Genomic DNA, 20694 nt, shown 5'->3' on the forward strand with positions numbered 1-20694 from the left:
CAAAAGCTGATCATGGGATACCAGATGGAAGGCTTTTTTAAAGTCAAGATATATGACATCGATCTCTTCCCCCTTGTCCAGGTGATAGGTCACCTGGTCATAAAAAGAAATGAAATTGGTCAAGCATGATCTACCCACAGCAAACCTGTGCTGGCTGTCCCTCAGGGTGTTGCCATTGGCCAGTCCATTACGGATGGCCTCCTTTATGATTTTTTTTTCTAAGACCTCGCCCGGGATAGAGGTCAGGCTGATGGGCCTGTAGTTTGCCGGATCCACTTTCCTCCCTTTCTTGAAGATAGGCACCACATTGGCCTTCTTCCAATCATCAGGCACTTCACCAGAGAGCCAGGAGCTCTCAAAGATCCATGCCAGGGGCTGAGCTATCATGCTAGTCAGCTCCTTGAGTACTCTGGAGTGTAAATTGTTAGGGCCGGCTGACTTGAAGGTGCCTCTCAAGCTGTTCCTTCACAAAATTGGCACTGATGGAGGGCAAGGAACCACCCTGACTTAGTGAGATGCCTTGTAATGGGCAGGGGTATCCCATGGGACTTGTGAAAGACTGACACAAAGTACTCATTTAGCAAGTTGGCTTTTCCTGGGCGTCGGTTGTCAGTTCCCCCTTGTGGTTTAGCAGGGGTCCAATGTTGCCCTTGCTTTTCCTCCAGCTCCCCACATATCTAAAAAAGGACTTTTTATTGTCCTTAATACTGTTGGCCAGCTGGAGTTCCATGGCAGCCTTGACTTTCCTGGTTTGCTCCCTGAAGGTCTGGACCAGTGCAGTGTATTCCTCCTTGGAGGTGGATCCCGTCCTCCATTCTTTGTAGGTCTGTCTTTTTAGATGCAGGAGGACCGCCAGTTCCCTGGAGAGCCAAGGGGGCTGCTGTGCCCTCTTGCTGCCTTTCCTCCAAGAAGGAATAGCCTTTGCTTGTGCATCTAGGATCGCTCCCTTGAGGACCGACCACTCTTCCTGGACTCCCTTCCCGTTAGGGTCATGGTCCCTTAGGGCCTCACCAACAAGCTTGTCAAAGTCAGCCCTCCTGAAGTTGAGGACCTCTGCACCACTGACTGACTTGATAGCTTTTTGGCGGATGGCGAAGGTGATCAGCTCGTGGTCGCTGTCACCCAGCTTCTCTTTGATCATTAGGTCACTGATTAGGTCATACCTGGTTGCCAGTACCAGGTCAAGCAGTACTTTGCCTCTGGTTGGCCCGTAGACTTCTTGAGTCAGATAGAGCTCATCCATGCACATGAGGAAGCTTTGCAACCATTCAGATTTGGCTGAGCAATCTTCCCATGAGATGTCCAGGTAGTTGAAGTCCCCCATGACAACCATGGACTGGGAACGTGCAGCCTCAGCCAATTCCGTGGCAAACTCGTCAATCTCTTGATTCTGGGAGAGAGGTCTGTAGTAGACTCCCACCATTGTATCTCCTGTGCCATGTTCCCCATGGATTTTAACCCAGAGGGTCTCTAGTTGTCCACCCTGGGTGCCGATTTCAGCTTGTAGGGATGCATAGTTCCCCTTGACATAGAGAGCTACACCTCTGCCCCTTTTGTCCGCTTGATCCCGCCTGTACAGTGTATAGCTGTCTATACCCATGGTCCAGTCATGGGTGGAGTCCTACCAGGTCTCCGTTATCCCTATGACATCATAATTATTTGTGTTGAGCAAAAGGACAAGTTCCTCCCATTTATTCCGCAAGCTCCTGGCACTGGTGTACAGGCATGCAACTGTCCTCTTGGGGGCCCTTGCCCACAGCTTGCTCTTGGGTTGGGGCAGGGATAGGCTTCCTTAAGTGCCTTGGCCTGCTGGCTTTGCAAGGGTTGCACAGCAGGCCCCCAGTGGCGATAGTCCCCCCATTCCCCGGTGAGCTTAATTTAAATCCCAGTGGAGCAGGTCAGCCAGTCTGGCTGAGAAGAGTCTCCTCTCCAGCAGAGAGAGGTGGAGGGCGTCCCTTCCCAGCAGCTCACTGCCTCTCTCACCAAAGAGCGGATGGTGGTCATGGAAGTCGAAGTCTTCCCAATGACACTAGCACCGCAGCCTTTGGTTCACTACCTGTATCCTCCTCTCCCTCCTCAGCCTGTAGCTCAAAACCAGAAGGATCAAGGAAAACACCACCTGAGCCCCCAGCCCCTTAAGCCCCACTCCCAAGTCACTGTAGCACCTCATGACCTGGCTGGGAGGGTTCCAAGCGATGTCATTGGTGCCCACATGTATGAGGAGCATAGGGTGGTGGTCACTGGGCTGGAGGAGTTTAGGGATCTTCTCTGCAATGTCTCACATACAAGGTCCCAGGAAGCAGCACACTTCCCAGGCCGAGGCCTCGGAGCGGCAGATTGCCCCCTCCGTGCCCCTTAGGATGGAGTCTCCCATGACAAACACTTTGTGTTTCGTCTTAGGAAGAATGGGGGCGGTAGCTACAACTGAGTCTGTTGCCTGCAGGAGCTGGCAACTCAGCAGGCTCTGCTGGGGCTGCAAGAGGCTCGTACCTATTGCAAAGCTCCAGTGGGACAGGGGCCTTGGTGCAGTGGGCCTTGGAGTCCTTGACCACCTTGGTCCAACCCCGTGGCTGGACAGTATGGAAGGTCCCTGGATCCTCACTTGTCCTGGAGGGAGACCATGGTCTACCCTCTGTCTCCCAGGGGAGAAGGGCCTGGCAGTAGGTGTCTATCTATATTCCTATATATTCCTATATAACTCATGTTATAGGTTATAGGGGTGGGCTAACAAAAACAGGATGCGTTTCAATACTGACAAGTGCAGGGTGCTGCACTTGGGCAGTAGTGACCAGCAGCACACTTATAAGATGGGAAACTCCCTTCTTGAGAACATGTAGGCAGAAAGGGATCTTGGAGTCATTATTGGGCTGACAACATGGGCTTACAATGTGAGGTCATGGTTGGCAGGGCTAACCGGACCTTCTTGTGCATCTCAGGTAGGGTCAAGGAGGTGATCCTCCCCCTCTACGTGACACCGGTCAGGCCACAGCTGGAGTACTGCGTCCAGTTCTGTGCGCTCCACTTCAGGGGGGATGTGGACAACATTGAGAGGGTCCGGAGGAGGACCATCCGCATGATCTGGGGACAACAGGGCAGAACCTACAATGAGAGACTGTGGGACCTGAACCTGTTCAGCCTTCACAAGAGAAGGCTGAGGGGGACCATCTATAAACTCACTAGGAGTGACCAGAAGGGTTTGGAAGAAACTTTGTTTCCCCTAGCGCCCCCTGGCATAACAAGGAATAATAGCCACAAGTTGTTGGAGAGTAGGTTTAGATTAGACATCTGTAAGAACTACTTCACAGTCAGGGCGGCTAGGATCTGGAACCAACTTCCAAGGGAAGTGGTACTGTCTCCTACCCTGGGGGTCTTTAAGAAGAGGCTTGATGCCTTCCTGGCTGGAGTCATTTGAGCCCAGTTTTTCACCTGCCCGGGCGGGGGGTCGGACTTGAAGATCTACAAGGTCCCTTCCCACCCTACTTCTATGATTCTATGATATTCAAGGTATATAAGGTTGCAGAACAGCTTAGAATATATTTATGGTTTTTAATTGGGAGCTAAAATTCTCTCAGTTTTCACTTGGGTTTTTACTACAGTCTTTCCTCTAGGAATAGTTGGGCCCACTGGTCCTCAGGCTTTTGCCTCTGTGGGCCAGATGAGTAGCATGGGGCTGAACCATGATCTGGATAAAGCCTCATGGGCCAGGATCAGACCCCAAGGCACTGCTCTCTCCCTTTCCCCAGCACCAGGATCAGGCCCTGGGATCCAGCACCACCTCCACATGTAAGGATTGGGCCCTTGGGGTCCTGGCTTTTCCCTCTTCTCTTCAGCACTCCAGGATTGGGCTCCAAGGTCATGGCATCATTCTTGCCTGGCTCCCCACACCAGGATTAAGTTTTGGGGCCTGGCACTGCCTTCATCTGGCCCTGTGCGCTGGGCTCAGGTACCCAGGGGTCCCCATGAATCCATGGAGCGCTGACACATGACATAATACCAGATGACATAATACCAAGGCCAGGGTTGAGCACAAGCACCCATGCTCTGGCCAAATTAGCCTATTTTTACAAGTAGTAAAATTGATATTTTACTATTGCCCCATGACCGAATGAAAAAGGTTTCATCTGTAAACCTATGTAGGAGTCTTAGGAACCCTGATTGATAGGATTTGCACTCCAAAATCACTTAAGCACTTTGAATCTTCCATGCGTTTATTCCGTTTTATGACACTTACAACCCTCCTTATTTCTGCATAGACATTGAAGACATACCATCTCTGGAATTCTGCAAAGAAAATCTGTGCCTCTCAAACACAATCATTTCTTTATTGTGTTTAATAGGCTTTTCAGTGCTTTTTGGAAGGGAAGATGCAAACAGCACTTCTTTTGACCTTCCCTGTTTAAGCTCGTTATGGAACTATTTTATCTGCTGAATGATTTCTCTTCACTTTCAACAATAAACAGAATTTTTACAAAGATAATTCAGAAGTAATCCATTATTGTTCTTTCATCACTTGTATTTTGCTTCCTGCATATCGACCCCTAGTGGTGCTTGGGAACCGAGCAAGGTTCAAAGAGTCAGTCCCACCAAAATTAAATATTCACAAATGTAAGTGTTGATAAATTTGAATAATGAATTTAATCATGAGATCCAGCCAAGTAGCAGGGAGAAGTAGACTGGATCCTAGTGCCCACCCATCTCAGTCTGGAAGCCCCTCACTGGAAAACACTGGTCTAATCTGGAGGCCTAATTCAGGAGGCAAGTCTCCTAAATTATCTCAGATACTTTTTGCCATTTGAACAGTTTTGGTTAGGAAGACCCCCAATTCTCCCTGTGTCCTGTAAATGAATATTCCACTACTTTCCGTAAGTGAATATGCATATTTACTATTTGTATTCTGAGACAGCTGAAGGAAAGGGGCACAAGTATTTTTTCCATCATTCTGAAAAAGTTCTCTTGTGTCCTCATTGGAAGTTTGACACTACAAGGAGTGGATAGTGGAAAAGGAAGCCCATGCAAAATTCTAGTGAAATATCTTGTCTCAAAACTTACATATGACTCTGGTGCCTGATGCACTGCAGGGGCATTCTGAGTTTAGGAGAGTTACTTTCACACTCCGCTAAACCCACAAGAATGAAGGTATTCACATGGGCCTCAGAGTTGTATGTATTGACATCATGCTTTACTGTGGCTACATAATACTTGACTGGAAGTTAACATTACAAGAACATACACTAAACTGACTCAGTAGATGATATGCTCACAGATGAAATTTCACTCATTTTGATCCAAAAGTAAGCAGTACCGTACCAATACTGCTCACTTTTGAACCAAAATGAGTCTTGTTGTAATTGATTTTTCAGTTTGCACTGGAACATGTAGTTCTTACAACAGATGCCATTGTTACAGGATGGGGAGTACACTTAGAAAAGCTGAAAGGCCAAGAAACCTGCTTATGTACAAAATGAGAAGGCGGCATAATTGTCCTTGAACTGACAATAACATTAGCTCTTCTATTAAAAAAGCACTCGCAGCCCTAATGTCATATGGTCTTTTCCTCTTGGCTTTGGAACATTTTCTTCTGCTGTCCCTTCCTTGTTGTCTGGTGCTTTACGTCAGTGCTATAGATGTCATGAGATGGAATGAAGAATTTCTCACTTTGTAATTCCCATTTCATATCTGATACCAACACAGTTATTTTCTACCCTTAGTAGAATTTTAGGCAGAATAATTTATTCTCTTTTAGTATAGCATGGTAACATTTTTTTAGACTTTTACGTTGCAGTTTCTTGGAAATCCAATGCAAATTTAATTCAAAGTAATTTAAACTTCCAATCTCAATTTTAAAATTTCCTATGATAGAAAATCCATCATATCCCTTGATAAATTGTCCCATAGTTGATTAGTTTTACTATTAAAAATAAAAATTGTACCTTTTCCTATCTGAATTTGTATTGCTTCAGCATCCAGTGATCTTATGTCCCATAGATTAAAAAAACCACTGTATTATCAAATTAGTCCTTATAGCCAAACTGTGGCATTGGGAGCAGTTCTGCTACCACAGTTCCCAAGTCCTTTTTCTCATAGTCACTTTTTCCCAGTGGAGAGTCCTATATCCTGTATTTTGTGTTCCTTGATGTATGACCGCTGGCCTGCAGAATGGGAAAGTGTCTATTCCAAAAATGTTGTTATTGCTAAAAACGTCCCCCACAATTCTGTCCCCCCTCCCGCCTCATGCCTAGTTTATCAAGAAGTCTAGATTTCTCTGTATCAGTGACCTTTCTTTCTCATTAGGGACCACTCCTTGAATCTATCTCACCTGATTAAGAAATGAATAATTAATTACTCTAATTATGTCCTATTTTGAATCTTATGGTTTCCCAGAAAATTAATTAACAAACTCAAAGTTCTGTGTCATATTTTGTCACACCTACAGTACTTTAATAATAAAATTTGAATACAGTACCATTTCCTGAATGATTTATGAATAGAACACATTTAATCTTTCTTGTACCAAAGAAAATGATATTCCATTTTATTTTTGGACATTCAGCAATAAGGTAAGATTTAGTTTTTACAGTAATATGTTTATAAAATGCTGTGTAAAGATTTCAACAATGTTATCCATTATATCAATATGTAACCTGTGTTTTTATAGAAAAAAAATGATTTCAGACTTTAACACTGTTCACATAATAATGTCGCTGGTTTGGTCTCATTAAAAATTATATTTGGCTGAATATGGTGGAAACCAGTTGCATGTATGATTCCTAAAATGTTTTGAGACTTCTGTTTTTCCTAATACTTTATATTGTTTTCTACTTCATACAATGCCAAACTCTGAGAGACAACTGAAGCTTACACTGCATTCAGCAACAAGCAACAGGGGCTTAGGTCACATCAGGGTTCAGGTCTAAGTTTGATGAGTTTTTCAGCCAACCTAAAATATAGATGCATAAAAAATATTTCTGTTTTGTGTTTTTTCCCCCCTGTAGGTTTCTTTGATTAGTTTAACAGCTAATGCGTTGGGCTACTCAGAACTTGGTCCAATTAAATCACTTAGAACACTAAGAGCCTTGAGACCTTTACGGGCTTTATCACGATTTGAAGGAATGAGGGTAAGAAAAACAGAAAGAGTAATGCATGCAAAGAAGCACAATAAATTATATAACAGTATAGAAATTATGTACTGTGCATCTGTTATTGAAACTTACACTACTATGTTCTATTATGCTGCGTTTAACCATATCAATTGTGTGCTTTGCCTAGGCTCATTTGTTAATTGAAGTCCTAGCTATTTTTCCACAGAAAGACAAGATGCAATAAAGCCACAGTTTTATTAACAAATTTGGGAATGACCAGCAAGCACTCTTACAGTCCAGGTCATAAATTTCTTCTTTACCCATCTCTACCAAATGAAGGATTGCTATCAGTCTTCCCTACCCTTTCCCACACCTCTACAAATAGATACCAACCCACTCTGGGTCCCAGTGCTCTTTCCTTATTCCGGGGCTAGGGAAAATGTATAGTATCTTCAGTTTATACACATTGGGCACCCAACTCCTTTGAGAAACTTTGTCCCTAGTTTCTTAAAGGGTACCTCCTCTTGAGTCTATTTCAAGTTCTCTTTTCAAAGGGACCAGTTTCTCTAAGGGGACCTGGTTGAAAGAAAAAAGTACCCAGCCAAAAGGAGACATCAAGGATTAGCTTGTGTGCTTCTGTCCTCCCCCTGCCTCCAGCTTCAGAGCAGATAATTAATAGTTCCCCTTCTACTGTTAGCCAAAGAGTTATCTGTGCCCTGGTTAGTGATGTTGTTCTCCATCACACCTGGATGACCCAGATACCAAATATGGTCTGTTCACTAAGCCTTCCCATTCCCAAAGTTTAATACATCTTCTGGATTTGTCAATTTATGAAAGTATGGCAGGTTCCTGACATATCCTCAGTTTCATCGAGTCAAACCACTTTTCAGTCATCCCCATGAAAAGGTACTGGACTTAGCTAAAATATTCTAGGGCCTCCTCACAAATTTTGAAATAATTTTTACCCAATTTTATAAGAATTATTTCTGGTGACTAACTACCAAAGGGAGTCAAACTCTCATCCCAGAGCATTTCCCTTTGCTATGTCCACTCAGACTGAGATGCTTGTGAGGTCCAGCTCTGAATCTTCAGAGAACCTGCCAGCCTGTGTGTGGGTCCAGTGTACAATACCTTGTTTATGGATCCAAATACCAGCTTTCATGACCTATTCCCATCCCAGACCTGCCATGCACACCACTCACTTCCCAGGTTTTTCCATGTTGCATATGCTCTTAGTCTGGGAGAAGAGTTGGGGGAAATGCTCAGCCAGATTACCAGCTGCCCCAGGACTAATTCAGTTCTCACCATCTGCTGGACTCAGACATAGGCTGTCTACTACTGCCTCTGCTATCCTAGCTGCTCTGTGATCCTGGAGTGATTTCAGCTGGGAGTCATTGGGCTGTCACTAGTTTTCTGCAAAATTTCTCTCTCAGTGGTACTGATTAAGATCCTCTTAACTCCTTAAACAGTTAGAAACATTGTCAAATCCTGTTGGCTGTCATATGAAATCTGTAGCAAAGAAAAGACACCAATTTTTTTTTCCTTAGGTAGTTAATCACAGTAATTAAAGTATGCTGACCACAATAGAAGCCATTTATCAAATATGACTGAATTTAAGATATGCAGATCTTTTTATTACACAAATGGAGTGACTGTGCAGTTTTCACTCACAACAGTTAGATGTGATTAGTATTTTTCTTCACTTACTATTTTTCTTTCAAAGTTTCTTGTGGGCACCTCCATTTAGTGCCATGCATAATGCTTATTTGGTCTGCTTTTATTTTTCAGTAACTGTTGTCATCTTGTTCTCAACAAAATTCTGAGAGGGATATAAACCTAACTTCACTCTGTACTGCCTTGCTATGTTTCTATAGTGACATGGACTCATGTTAATGATTCTGGCCCTGAGATGAGGCCTGACAGAAAAAAAATGTACATCAGAAGCACATAAAGTAGTTTGTTAATAAATGATTTCTGGTATATCTTGGGGACTTTTTCTGAATAAAGAAAAAATACAGCCCAGTTCATAAGTGAAGAAAAAATCAAATTCCTACCAGTCTTACTCTTTCCTGAAGTATTCTAAGAATACCTGGGCTGTGCTACCATTAAAGTACAGGCTTCTTAAAGTGAGCATAAGTCAATAAAAGTAGAAACTCGTGCTCTTCAAGGATTCTGTAAAGGATCTCTCTTGTATTTTTTTTTGGGGGGGGGGGGGGGGGGGGCAAAGCAATGCATGAAATTTGGTTTTTTTGACCAAGTGTGTTATCATTGTGAGCAGAGAACTGAGTGATGATGTTCCAGAGTGAGAACTGGAACAGTGCTGTCAGGTTACACAAGAAGCCATGCGGAAGCTTTAGTAGCTGTGGGCAGCCGGTGCTTGCTTCCTTGATTTTCTTTTTGTGAAAATGAGCATGATCTTATTTTGTCTTTAAGATCCCTAACCTGGTTTTGCATGGCTTTTAAGCATCTAAACGTGATCTTATTCCACCCCACGTGGCAGTCACAGAACTGCTGAATTGCCTAGATTTCTTATATGTTTCCATCTGCAGGATAGGCATGTAGGTGTCTCCCTTTGCCTAAATACCGTCATGGTCCAACTCTATTTGCATTTCCCCCAAATCACTAAATCTTCAGGTAGGTGAGAAAAAATGCACATGCATCATCTGTTTGGTGAGCTGGTAGTGGCAGTGACAACAACCTTGTGCTCTATAGATTAATGGTTAGGGCCAAGAAGTAGAAAAACTTGGCTCCCAGCTCCACCCAGAGCCCCAGGCGGTTTGAACTCTCATCTCCTGCTTCCCAGGAGAGAACCTTAATTGCCAGGGCTGTGGACCAGACAGGACTGAAAGAACTTCTCCTTCCTCCTGTTGAAGCTGGGCTGTTGCACAATCAAAAGTCAAAGACTTAAGGGACTCGAGAAAAAGCAAACAAGACAGAGTCTGACTCTTTTTCCTTTAGATGACCACTGCCAGGAAGTTTTTCATTGTTTATATATTGAATAATCATTGGGCATAGGACATCCCGACAGCCTACTGATTGAGAACCATCATTCTACTGGGATAGATATTGATTAACTCTCATTCAGGTGGTTCTGCACTGCATGATCTTTGGTAATGAATTTTTTCAGTGCTTCCACTGACCTAAATGATATGCTTAGTATCACTGTGTGTATCTACCATGAAATTAATGCAACTCAAACTCTGGCACATATCACGTCAGAGTTTATTGCTCCCAGGTAAAGCATCTTCATGTGCCCAGGACCATAGCACATTGAGCCAACCTGGAGCAGCCCCAGCTGGCAGGGGGCCCAGGAGATAAACCTACCAGCCTGGGCTTGCTTCGACCTGTCTCAATGTGCTGTGGAGGGGCTGGCTGGGACACAAGCGTGCTCCAGTGCAAGGCTGTGCACTAAAGAACACCCCCATAGAACTGTACTTTTGTTTACAAGTACTAACCTATGCTGGAGTTAATTAGTTTCCTGTGGTCTAACAGGGCTGTGTGTATAGATGCTATGTCTTTTCTATAGAGCTAATTAGTCAGATCTGCAGTAAACATCTCATGTAGACACACCCACTGAGTCTAGGTGTATCCAGTGGTGTACCTAAAATCAACAGACAGCCTTGTGAATGTTGTCCTGAATCTCTCTCAGCCACATTATTCTTATCTGTATGTTTAAGCTAATTACTAGTCTTAGAAAAAGATGGTGAGGAATCACGAACATTTGAAAAGCACTTTGAGCTGCAGGTGTGAAAGTTTTTATATAAATTTTACGTGTAGCTAAGCACCACAGTGTGGGAGAAGTGGGACTAAAATTGAGCTGTCACTGGCTCTTTGCCATCCATTAATTTCATCACACTACTAATTACTTTATAGGATGGTTTTAGTTTCCCCATATAACTGCCTCCTGAAAATCATTTTCTGTAACCCTTTCCAATTTCAGTCATGACATTTTTCTCTATTCATCCATATGGTGCATATATGCATTTTTATATAATGTATTATACCTACTTCTATATAGATCTTTTGGTGAGAGAAATCTCTTTGTTAGCATATCTTACATATTGCATAGCATCAATAAGAACATATCAGAACATAAGAACTACCATTTACTGGGTGAGAACATAGGTCAACCCTACTTAAAAAATTATGTCAACAACAATAATAATAATGTATCAGTTTAACGATTCCTTCAGTAATATGAAAATCCTGTATTTAACTTTATAAAACCACGTTTTCTACATGGAGATCATTTGGTCTCCTGGTTTTTACTGACAATTTAAATCCCTTGGGCACCAGTGAAGTTGGCAGCACCTACAAACCAGTGTCAAAAACAGAATTAGTAGACATCCAAATTAGAATAAGACTGGATACAAAAATGGCTCAGACTGACTTGCATCTGATGAGGCAGCTTGGAAAAAGTAGCCTAAGCTCCAAATTTTTAAATTATAACATTCAAGTTACAGATTCTGAGTTGGACAAGCAGTTCTATCTCTTGCAGAAATATGAATATTGCTTCCAGTTCACATTACTTAAATAAACAAAACACTTTAATAAAACAAAATTTTAACTTTCCATCTTTGCATCATTGAACCTTGTTACACTCTGAAATAATTTTTATAGGTCTGTTTTCAGGGCCTCTCCTGCCATGCACAGGTAGCAGGCAAAATTGTGGGGTTGCTCAGTAGATCACATCACATCTTATCACTAGGGTAAGGGGAGCCTTGGATTACAATTCTGGGCTTCCTCTGCACCGGCTTTTGCAGCTGCAACCTCCACAGCTGACTAGGCTTAGCGGGGCTCCGAGTGGGGTGAGTGTCTCACACTGCCCCCAGTGTGAGCCTTGCAGCCAGCATGGGAGTTCACAGAGGTGCAGCCCAGAGAAAGCTGCCCCTGCTGTGAGCATCATCAGTTGAGGGTCTAACAGCAGGGGCAGTGGGGAGAATGCCCCTGCTGCAAGTCTTGTGATGTGTGGGGTTTGTAGTGGTCACAGCTGCCAAGATTCTGCCCCCATTATGAGCCCCCCACCTGAGGAGGCTGAAGGGGGGGCAGGCAGTGTTCTCACTGCAAGCCCTGCCACTGATGATGCCACTACTGGCAGTGGGTGGTGCCCCCCTGTGACTTGGAGCCCCTCAGCTAATGGGGCTTCCAGCCACAGTGGAGCACTTGGCCACATATTCAATTAATGGTATTATTAGAACAAGCTACAAAGTTATTACACATTTCTTATGAAATAATTTTGTAGTTTATTGCTTGTTTTATCACACCATTAATCAGGTTGAATGTGTATCTGAGTAACAACTTAAGGTGTGATTACCTGAAGTGTAACTTGTGGTGGTGGCATGAATCTCATTTAGAAAATAAAGTTCATATTATATAGTATATCCTAATCACATATGCTGGGTAAGTGCATTATTTGCTTACATAACAAAAATTGGTTATCCCCCATCACTTAAGTGCATACCAGATACAGCAGAGTGGCTCTGTGTCTGGGGCAGCCATAAGGCACAGGGCAGTACCAGTTGCTTCAATGCTGATGATGGCAGTGCAGTCAGGCACCACTGTGGCAGTAGCTATTTTGTGCCCCTTCCCAGCCTGCCCTACCAAACATGGTGCCCAGGGCTGCCGCTATGCTCACCCACCCCCACCCCAGCATTTACACTACTGGTACCTAAGCCACTAAGCTTCATAGTATCTTTCAGCCCTGTTTATCTTCATAATGTAATTAAATACTAGCTAATTGCATAATAATTGGTACTAGAAGCAGTGAATGGGAAGCAGTTGCTAGAGGGTTGCTATTAAAAGCCTTTGAAATGAAAGGCGCTAGTTAGTTTCAGGGCTGCTATCTCCCATCATTTGCAGAGTTGCTTATAGCAACCCAAGCTCTTGTAAATTTTAACACTTCTAGTAGCAGCCCTAAAACTGTCCAAGAACTGGTTAATCAAGTTTGGATGAATGTGTATTTTAGGTAAATGCATAGTCATGTTTCAGTTCAAAGGCTTTGCACCTAAATAGAAAGCACTGCCTTAAAGTGACCAAATTCTATCCAATATTGTAGCACAGTGGTTCCCAAAGTCTGACATCTTGCACACTAGCAATTTAAAATGATACAATCTGAAGTACCATCAGGTGAGCTACGGAGAGGGGAGTGTGGATGTGTGTACAGTAGGGTGTGGGAGGGGTTGTGAGGAGGTGTGGCTGTGTGGGGGGGAGCATAGGGTATAATGTGAGGTTATGTATCTGTGGAGGGTTGTGGGGGAAGGGTGCGGGTGTGTGGAGGTTGTGGGGTGTGAGGGCGAGTACGGGGTGTGGGCACCCCCTGCATTTCCCCCATGGCACAGGAGCAGGTGGGAGTGCTCAGGGTGTGGCTCCAGCCAACACTGCACATTGCAGCAAGGGGTGCATCTTTCACCAGGCAGTCTGTATTGCTGGCAGTCCCCACACTTGTGAGGCATGGGAGGGAAGCCCCATGCACTGGAGCCAGGTGCCTTCTCTGCCTCCAGGGGAAGGTGCCTGTGGCTTCCCTTCCATGCTGCACAGCCCTGGCAGGGACGGCAGCCGATTCCAATGTGTGGGGCTTTCCTCCCATGTCTGGCAAGTGCAAGAACTGCACATACATGTGGGGAGCACTGGTGATACAGATAGCCTGGCATTGGCTGCACCCCTCGCTGCAATGTGTAGTGGTGCCCAGAGCCACATGCTGGGTGCCTGTGCCAGGTATGAGTACTCTGAGTGCCCCCACCTGCTGCTGCCATGTACCACTGGCAGGTTTTCTGCATACCACTGGTGGTACATGTACCACAGATTGTGAGCCGCTGTTCTAGCATGAACATAACTGTAATATAATGAAAGTATAATGATTTATGTTCTTTCCACGCTGCATCAGTGAGTTCTCTGCCAACAAACTTTTTCCAAGCTTATGAGCTTTGTACTCTACCTAGTAGGTTTTATACTCACGGATAAACTAGCCATTTTTATTTTTGCCTCAAGCTCCCTGTATTAGCTGTGTTAGTCTTTTCTATAGTTTCTCAGTCTCTGACTTAACAACTTCAGTCATTGCTAGGTTACTATAGGTCTTAATCAGTTTTCACCCTTTAGATGTTTTATTCTTTCCTGCCCTGTCATCTAATGTCCATTTGGGACTTGTTTTGTCTCTTTTCCTGTCTTGAATAATGCTACATATGTGAATTTAGTAATTCTATTTAAACATTTTAGTCCACTAGGTTGCTTAGATGAACCTCTATTTTTTTTCCTCATAAGAGAGGTCCTGCATTGTCAATTGTAGCTGTGTCTCACGTCACTAAGCTTCAGCTGGAGGCTTTTGCCTTCAAAGTATCTGCATCATGTGCCACCTAGAAAACCAGCCCTGCATCATGGGTTATAAGGAATAGTGCACAATTCCTACTTCTCAGTTCCTCTCAACCACCTGGCTGAGTTATTTTATTTTTGTCAATCTTTGCAGCCTGCATTAAGAAGCACCAGCGTGGGCTCCCCATTTTATTATTGATTTTTATTATATTATGTCGTTCTTTCATCTTACCTGTCTCTTCTTCCCCCTTTTTCTATTTGGGAATGAAAGGAGAAGGTGTTCACCTTTAAGTTGGGGGTTAAGGTCCTCAGCCCTCCCACCTCCATTATTTAAATTTTAGTTGTGCCACATATTTCAAGATCTTCGGCATTTTGGAGATTTTTTTTCTTTTTCTTCTTTTTTCCTGGTAACACATTTAATTTGAGCTTGTTACCACTACTTGGCAGTGACAGTTTTTCTCTCTCCGTGTGGTTATACCATTACCAAAATCTTCTCAGTGTTGACTTCCCTGAGATGCAGTGATTCTCACAGTCACTCTCTATGTTTACACTGTCTAACTAGTCCCACATCACAGAGAGGGATTGCAAGTTTTGGGGCCTTTAAACTCAGGACCAGAAAGAAGAAAGGAAACTTAGAATATTCTCCCTAGACAGGGCCAAAAACTCATTCATAGGTCTAGAAGCCAGGACTTTAGTCCAGTATTGAGCACTCTCTGACATTGTGTTCCTGTACTAGTCTCTTTCCTTGGCAAGCTTAATTCAGCCTCAAATGTTCAAGATCCTGCTTCAGGAGTGTCATGGTGTGACTGGTCCTAGGGACTGGAAGCCCTGTGGGAGGGGTTTTGTCAGCATCAGAGGGATGCAGCACATCAAGACAAAATGCCCAGTAAGGGCTAGAACCAAAAAATACCTGATGCAGGTGCAGGTACGGAGTTTGCAGAATAGCAAGCAGCACCACCTACATGATTCTTAAGTACATGTTTGCTGAAGCTGAAGAGGTACAGAGGTGTGACATCAGACACCTGCATTAGAAACTGGCTACAAGAGCTTGCACAAAGCAGCCCGGTACGGGAGTGAGAAGCAACCCTGAAACCATGAGCTCCAACTCAGTGCAACTGGCAAAGCACCAAGCCATTTCCACAGCAGGGATACCCAGAGGGGTACCTCAACCTTACCAGTGCCAGGGCTGCCTGGAAGAAGGACCCCAGCACTCAGACACAGACAGAGGGACATATGAGGGAGGCAGAAATGTTGCTGCCTCTCTTTTCTTGTTTTTCTTTTGGCCTTTTTCTTCCACTGCACTGTTTCATTTTTTAAATTTTTTTTACCTCTGATTGAACTGGCCAGGAAAGGCCTGGGATTGAGCCAATGCCTTACGGGCAGAATTGGCTAGGAGGCGTGCGGCCAGGAGAGCCATTTCCCTGAATAGGGGCGCTGTTGAATTGAGACTGCCCAATAGCTTGCTGAGGACTCGTGTAGTCTGAAGGACTGATTATAGGCCATTGTTAATTTTGATTATGAGCTTGTGTTGAACTGGCATGATTTGGGAATTAACTTCGGACCTTGTGACCTGAGGAACTGTAGTCAAGAAGTGTGCTGATTCCACAATTAGGACGAAAGCTTCTTTTCTTTATTAATGAATTCATTAGTGAAAGCATTTTGATTCATAATATCGCTGGGGTAACCTAATTAATTATACATGTGATGTCCCCTTTTATCAAGATGTCTGTCAAGGTGGGAACACACCAAACCTAGCTAGTTGCCTGTAATGCAAACATCAAGCACCATACAGCTGACAAGCCACGGTTGGCATGTGGATCGGGTGTAGGGGTGGAGGAGTCCCAAGAAACACCTACAGTGAGAGTGCCCTAGGCTGGTCTGTGACATGAGGAACCTTCCTTATTTTCTTGGAAAATCAAGACATGGCAGGGACCAGGGGGAGACTTCCCAAGGGAAAAATGCTCATTGTACCAGCATGTCAGCACAAACATGGTCCTGAGCCACCTGGCATTACAAGTCTGGCACAGATGTGTACAAAGAGCAAGTCCTCCATCAGGAGCTTAGTGGCATACTGCATCTCACCTCAAACGTTAGCTATTGCTTCCTGCTTTGCAAAATCCTTTCTGAGTTACTGATCAAGCCCCAAGACTTCTTAGCCTTTGAAAGTTCCAGGAAAAATTCATAGAGACCCGAGTGCTTTAGAGCTAGCACTACAAGATTGCAGAAGGTTCATTCATCAAGATGCTGTGTCTTCTGTCCCTTTTGCAGAGCTGAGTGCCACTGCCACCATCACTAGATTTGGTACATATTTCTTCAGTACAGCCTGATATGGAGAAGAAAACTTATGTGTTCTAATTTCAGACCTAATCAGAGCGCATTGGTAGTACCAGCTGCTCCTCTAGCAGTGTTATCTCCTCCAGCTTTCTCTATGGAGGCCAACAGCTTAGGTCAACAGCTTCAGGAGATTTTGTTATTCCCTAGGAGGTCACCTTTTTCCTGCTGGACAACGTCCACAATAGACCTGGTACCAAGCAGGCACCATTCCTTCTCAATGATCTAGGTTCTGATATTCTGATTATTACTTGGAGCATGTCAAAAATATGTAAATGTAGCTTTAAATGTTCTGTCGACTCCTTTGTGATGATTAATAATACTTTAGAACACACAGCTATGCATCATTTTTCTTCCAGTACCCATGTACCCAGTACCCATTTTTCTTCAAGTAACATGTCTGAATCAAATTTTCAGTACATATTGTTAGGTGTATTAGGTAAAAGAAGTTTTATCAAACCCAATTATTCTTATCAGAGATGTTTCCATATTGTACAAGGGGGTAAGCACTACAATATATAAATTTGTTTTTTAAATTAGTTGCCACTGAATTCACAAAAAATAATGGAATAGTGCTTTGAGTCCAATGAAGGGTGGCCTAGAGTCTAAAAAGAATGAGAATCACTGGTATACAGAGTGTACTATATCCGTGAATTGCTCATTGGTATCTTGTTCTGTGAGACCACAAAGCTTGTTTCTGCCACCTACTGTGCACAAGACAGAATGCTATGATGTATTGATAGTTGTCTGTTGTGTATGTTTTTTTCTCCTCAGTGTCCCCTTCTCACTAAACTTAATTTTCCCTTCTGATGCTAGGCTTATTATTTATAGTTTGTATATGAAAAAGTGTTTTTGTTGCCTTGACACAGTTTTTTCACACTGTTACTGTCATCTCTGGCATAATTATCTTGAAGCTCACTTGGCTTCTAGCCATAAAGCTAGTATTATGGTTTTTGTTTTATAAACTTTCCATATTAATTCTGCTTCTCAAGTATGTGAATTTGCTCCATCTACTTCCACTGTTTTGTCTTACAACATATTAACTTTAATCCTATTACATAATAGTTTTGTCAGTTTGTCCTCTGTAATATCCTTCTACAATTAATTCATCATAGAATGAGTTCATAAAATTATCCTGCGATGCATTCTACAGTCAAGTTTTTAGAGAACTAAGACAAATATCTATCTCAATAATATTGGATATATGGATTACTGTCAAGATTTAATAGGCATAGGTCCTCAATCCCTAAAAATGTTACTGTACTAACATTAGTAAAAATGTTACTGCACTAACATTTCTGGTTCAAAATCAACTCAAAGTATTTAGCTTCAAGACAAAATTATTTCTTTTCCCTCAAAGAATATATCTTGTTTTTAAGTCACTTGAAGTATTTATAAACTCTTTCCTAATGCAATATATTTATGTAAAATCACTTCTTTCTAATTGTCACATTTACAGAATATCAGATTCAAAAGCTTCATTTATTTAAAACATTTTTAATTGACAGTGATGGAATAGTTCTGCAGATTCCTCCATATTTTATCACCAAAGTAAATTCCATTTTCAATATGTCTCACAAGACTGTTTGAGGTTGTACCCCAAATCCTGTCAAAAGAATAATACAAGGCACCAGATGAAAGTGCAAATCACATATCTAATGTACTTAAATGGCATTGATTCTGAGAAAATCACCATTCTCCTTATTTTAAAAAAGAAATGTAGTTGGTTTCAACACCAAGATTATCACTGTTAACATTAATTAAAGTGGTATATATCAAAAGAATGCAAGTTTCTCTATTGTCAATAGACTTTGCAATGTATGATGTCAGGAAGATGTTTTCTAAAGGTTGCAATAAGGTAGAAGGTTGTAACGGTAGAACATCTCCACTTCCCTTAAATGTTCTAAACTTACTCTTCAGTTTTCCATATATGCAAAGGAGCAAATAAACACAAACATGAAAAGTAACAGAGGTTCTCCATAGAAATGAAATAATCAGGTACCTTATTTAACCAGCTAGGGACAAGTTTCTTTCTGTCACACACAAAATCATGGCAAAAATATAGTAGTATTTATTTCAGTTAGGGATTGGAAAATTTCAGTCTTCTAATAACCAGAATATTTTCCAACCTTCTTTCACAGTTAGCTGTTCATCATTAAATTAACTTTATCATTGTTTCATCTTGATTACAAATTTATTGTAGCCTAAATCTTTATAAACTTTTATTTAAACTGTGATAATAGTGTATTTATTTTTTCATTCACAGGATTGTTATAGAAGGAGAAAATTAAAGACACTACTAATCTAGCTGAATGTATAATGCAAAACTGCCATTTTATGTTGGAGCTATCATTAGAAAGTAAAATAATAATGTATATATAAATAAATAATTTGTAAATGTGTTTTATAATTCTTTTAAAACATAATTTTATCAAATTACCTCTGTATTGTTTCTAAAAATCTATAAGAAGTCAGTCCTTCATTTTTTTTCAGTCATTAGTTATGTTTGTAAGTAATGATTTCCCACATTTATTAATTTGAATATATTGTGTATAAGTCTGCCTTACAACTCCCCTGGGTTTTTTAATTAACTAGCTTTTCTACTTGGCAATTTAGTTCTCAACCATTTTATGTTGATTAGTTAAGTACATAGTTTGTTTCAACTATTTGAAAAATAAGAGTGTTTGTGACACTATTTTTAGTTTTGTTATTTTCACGAGTAGCCTTGTCAGGAAAAATGTCTAATTTTTTGCTTCTGTAAGTTTTCTTACAAAGTTTCTCTCTATATATACATATTTTTATACATTTGTTTTTTTACTAGGTGGTTGTGAATGCCCTTGTAGGAGCAATACCATCTATTATGAATGTCCTTCTAGTTTGTCTTATATTCTGGCTTATCTTCAGTATCATGGGAGTTAATTTGTTTGCTGGCAAGTTCTTCTACTGTGTTAACCTCACAGATGGGCAACCTTTTCCAGCAGATGAAGTTCCATATAAGAATAATTGTGAAAGTTATATGGGAAAAGATGATAAAGTTCAGTGGAAAAATGTGAAAGTAAATTTTGACAATGTTGGAGCCGGCTATCTTTCTCTGCTTCAAGTAGTAAGTGGCCATTTTTTATATATATTTTATAGCTTAATTTCCCACGTTGTATGTTGAAATGAAGATCGATTCTCCATTTCTCATTATCATCTCATCACATGGCAGTACGTACTATGTTATGAAAATCTAGGGGTCCTTGGAAAGGAAGTTGTTACTAGGAGGCTTAAAATCAGGTTTCCTTGAAGATGAGCAAAATATCCAAAAGAGAGGTTATGTACTTATATTTGAGATTACTTCCTATTTCTTTAATTATTCTTTGTTTTTGTTCTGTGCAAGCAGATTAATGTTGATACTGGTACAAATCCAGCACGCTCTTTTATAGACTCTGGAGAGAAGGAGTATTTAACTACAGCCAAAATGCAAATAAAAAAGGACTGGTGAGCCTTCCCCCTACCTCCTCTCCCCAAATAAAAGAAGAAAAAGTTTAAGGCTCATCCTAAGTTCATGAAAAAATTCTAGAAATGTTCTAGTATCACATAGCCCTAGATTTTTATTTATGCCATCTGACAAGTTGTAGACAGACATCAGTGTTTCTTACCGTGGTAGTCAAGTACATTTCCAAAGCTCATCTGCTTGTCAAAGCAAAAGTTATGTGGAAGGTTAAATTTTGACAATTAATGCAGAGAGGGACCAAGCAAAACTAATTTTAAACTATAGTTCCCACTTTTTTCTCTGTCCATATGGCGTGCTCTCTGTTTTGTTCTAGTGTAATGACTTTTGAACCATTACCAGTTATTCTATTGATTTATTTTATGTTATTCTAAGTCAAAAGTTTCAATGGAACCTCTTAGTGCTAGAATTCAGAGCACGGGAACTTTCCTTGTAGAACCATCTGCAGAGTAAAACCAGTTCAGACAGGAGCACGCGTTCCAAATT

At 41.9% G+C, this 20694-nt stretch overlaps 1 protein-coding gene across 1 annotated transcript in view; it reads left to right on the forward strand.

Moving 5' to 3' along the window:
* Positions 1-20694, forward strand: part of LOC149867520 (sodium channel protein type 2 subunit alpha-like) — a 213144-nt gene that overhangs the window by 170432 nt on the left and 22018 nt on the right. Inside the window, exons 21-22 of the mRNA XM_090045564.1 lie at positions 6993-7115; positions 19537-19818. Coding sequence (XP_089901690.1) covers positions 6993-7115; positions 19537-19818 — 405 coding nt within the window. The remainder of the gene's footprint in view (positions 1-6992; positions 7116-19536; positions 19819-20694) is intronic.

The sequence above is a fragment of the Crocodylus siamensis genome, chromosome 4 (assembly GCF_052110815.1).
Source record: "Crocodylus siamensis isolate JL-2025a chromosome 4, ASM5211081v1, whole genome shotgun sequence".
In the NCBI taxonomy this organism is placed as follows: Eukaryota; Metazoa; Chordata; order Crocodylia; family Crocodylidae; genus Crocodylus; species Crocodylus siamensis.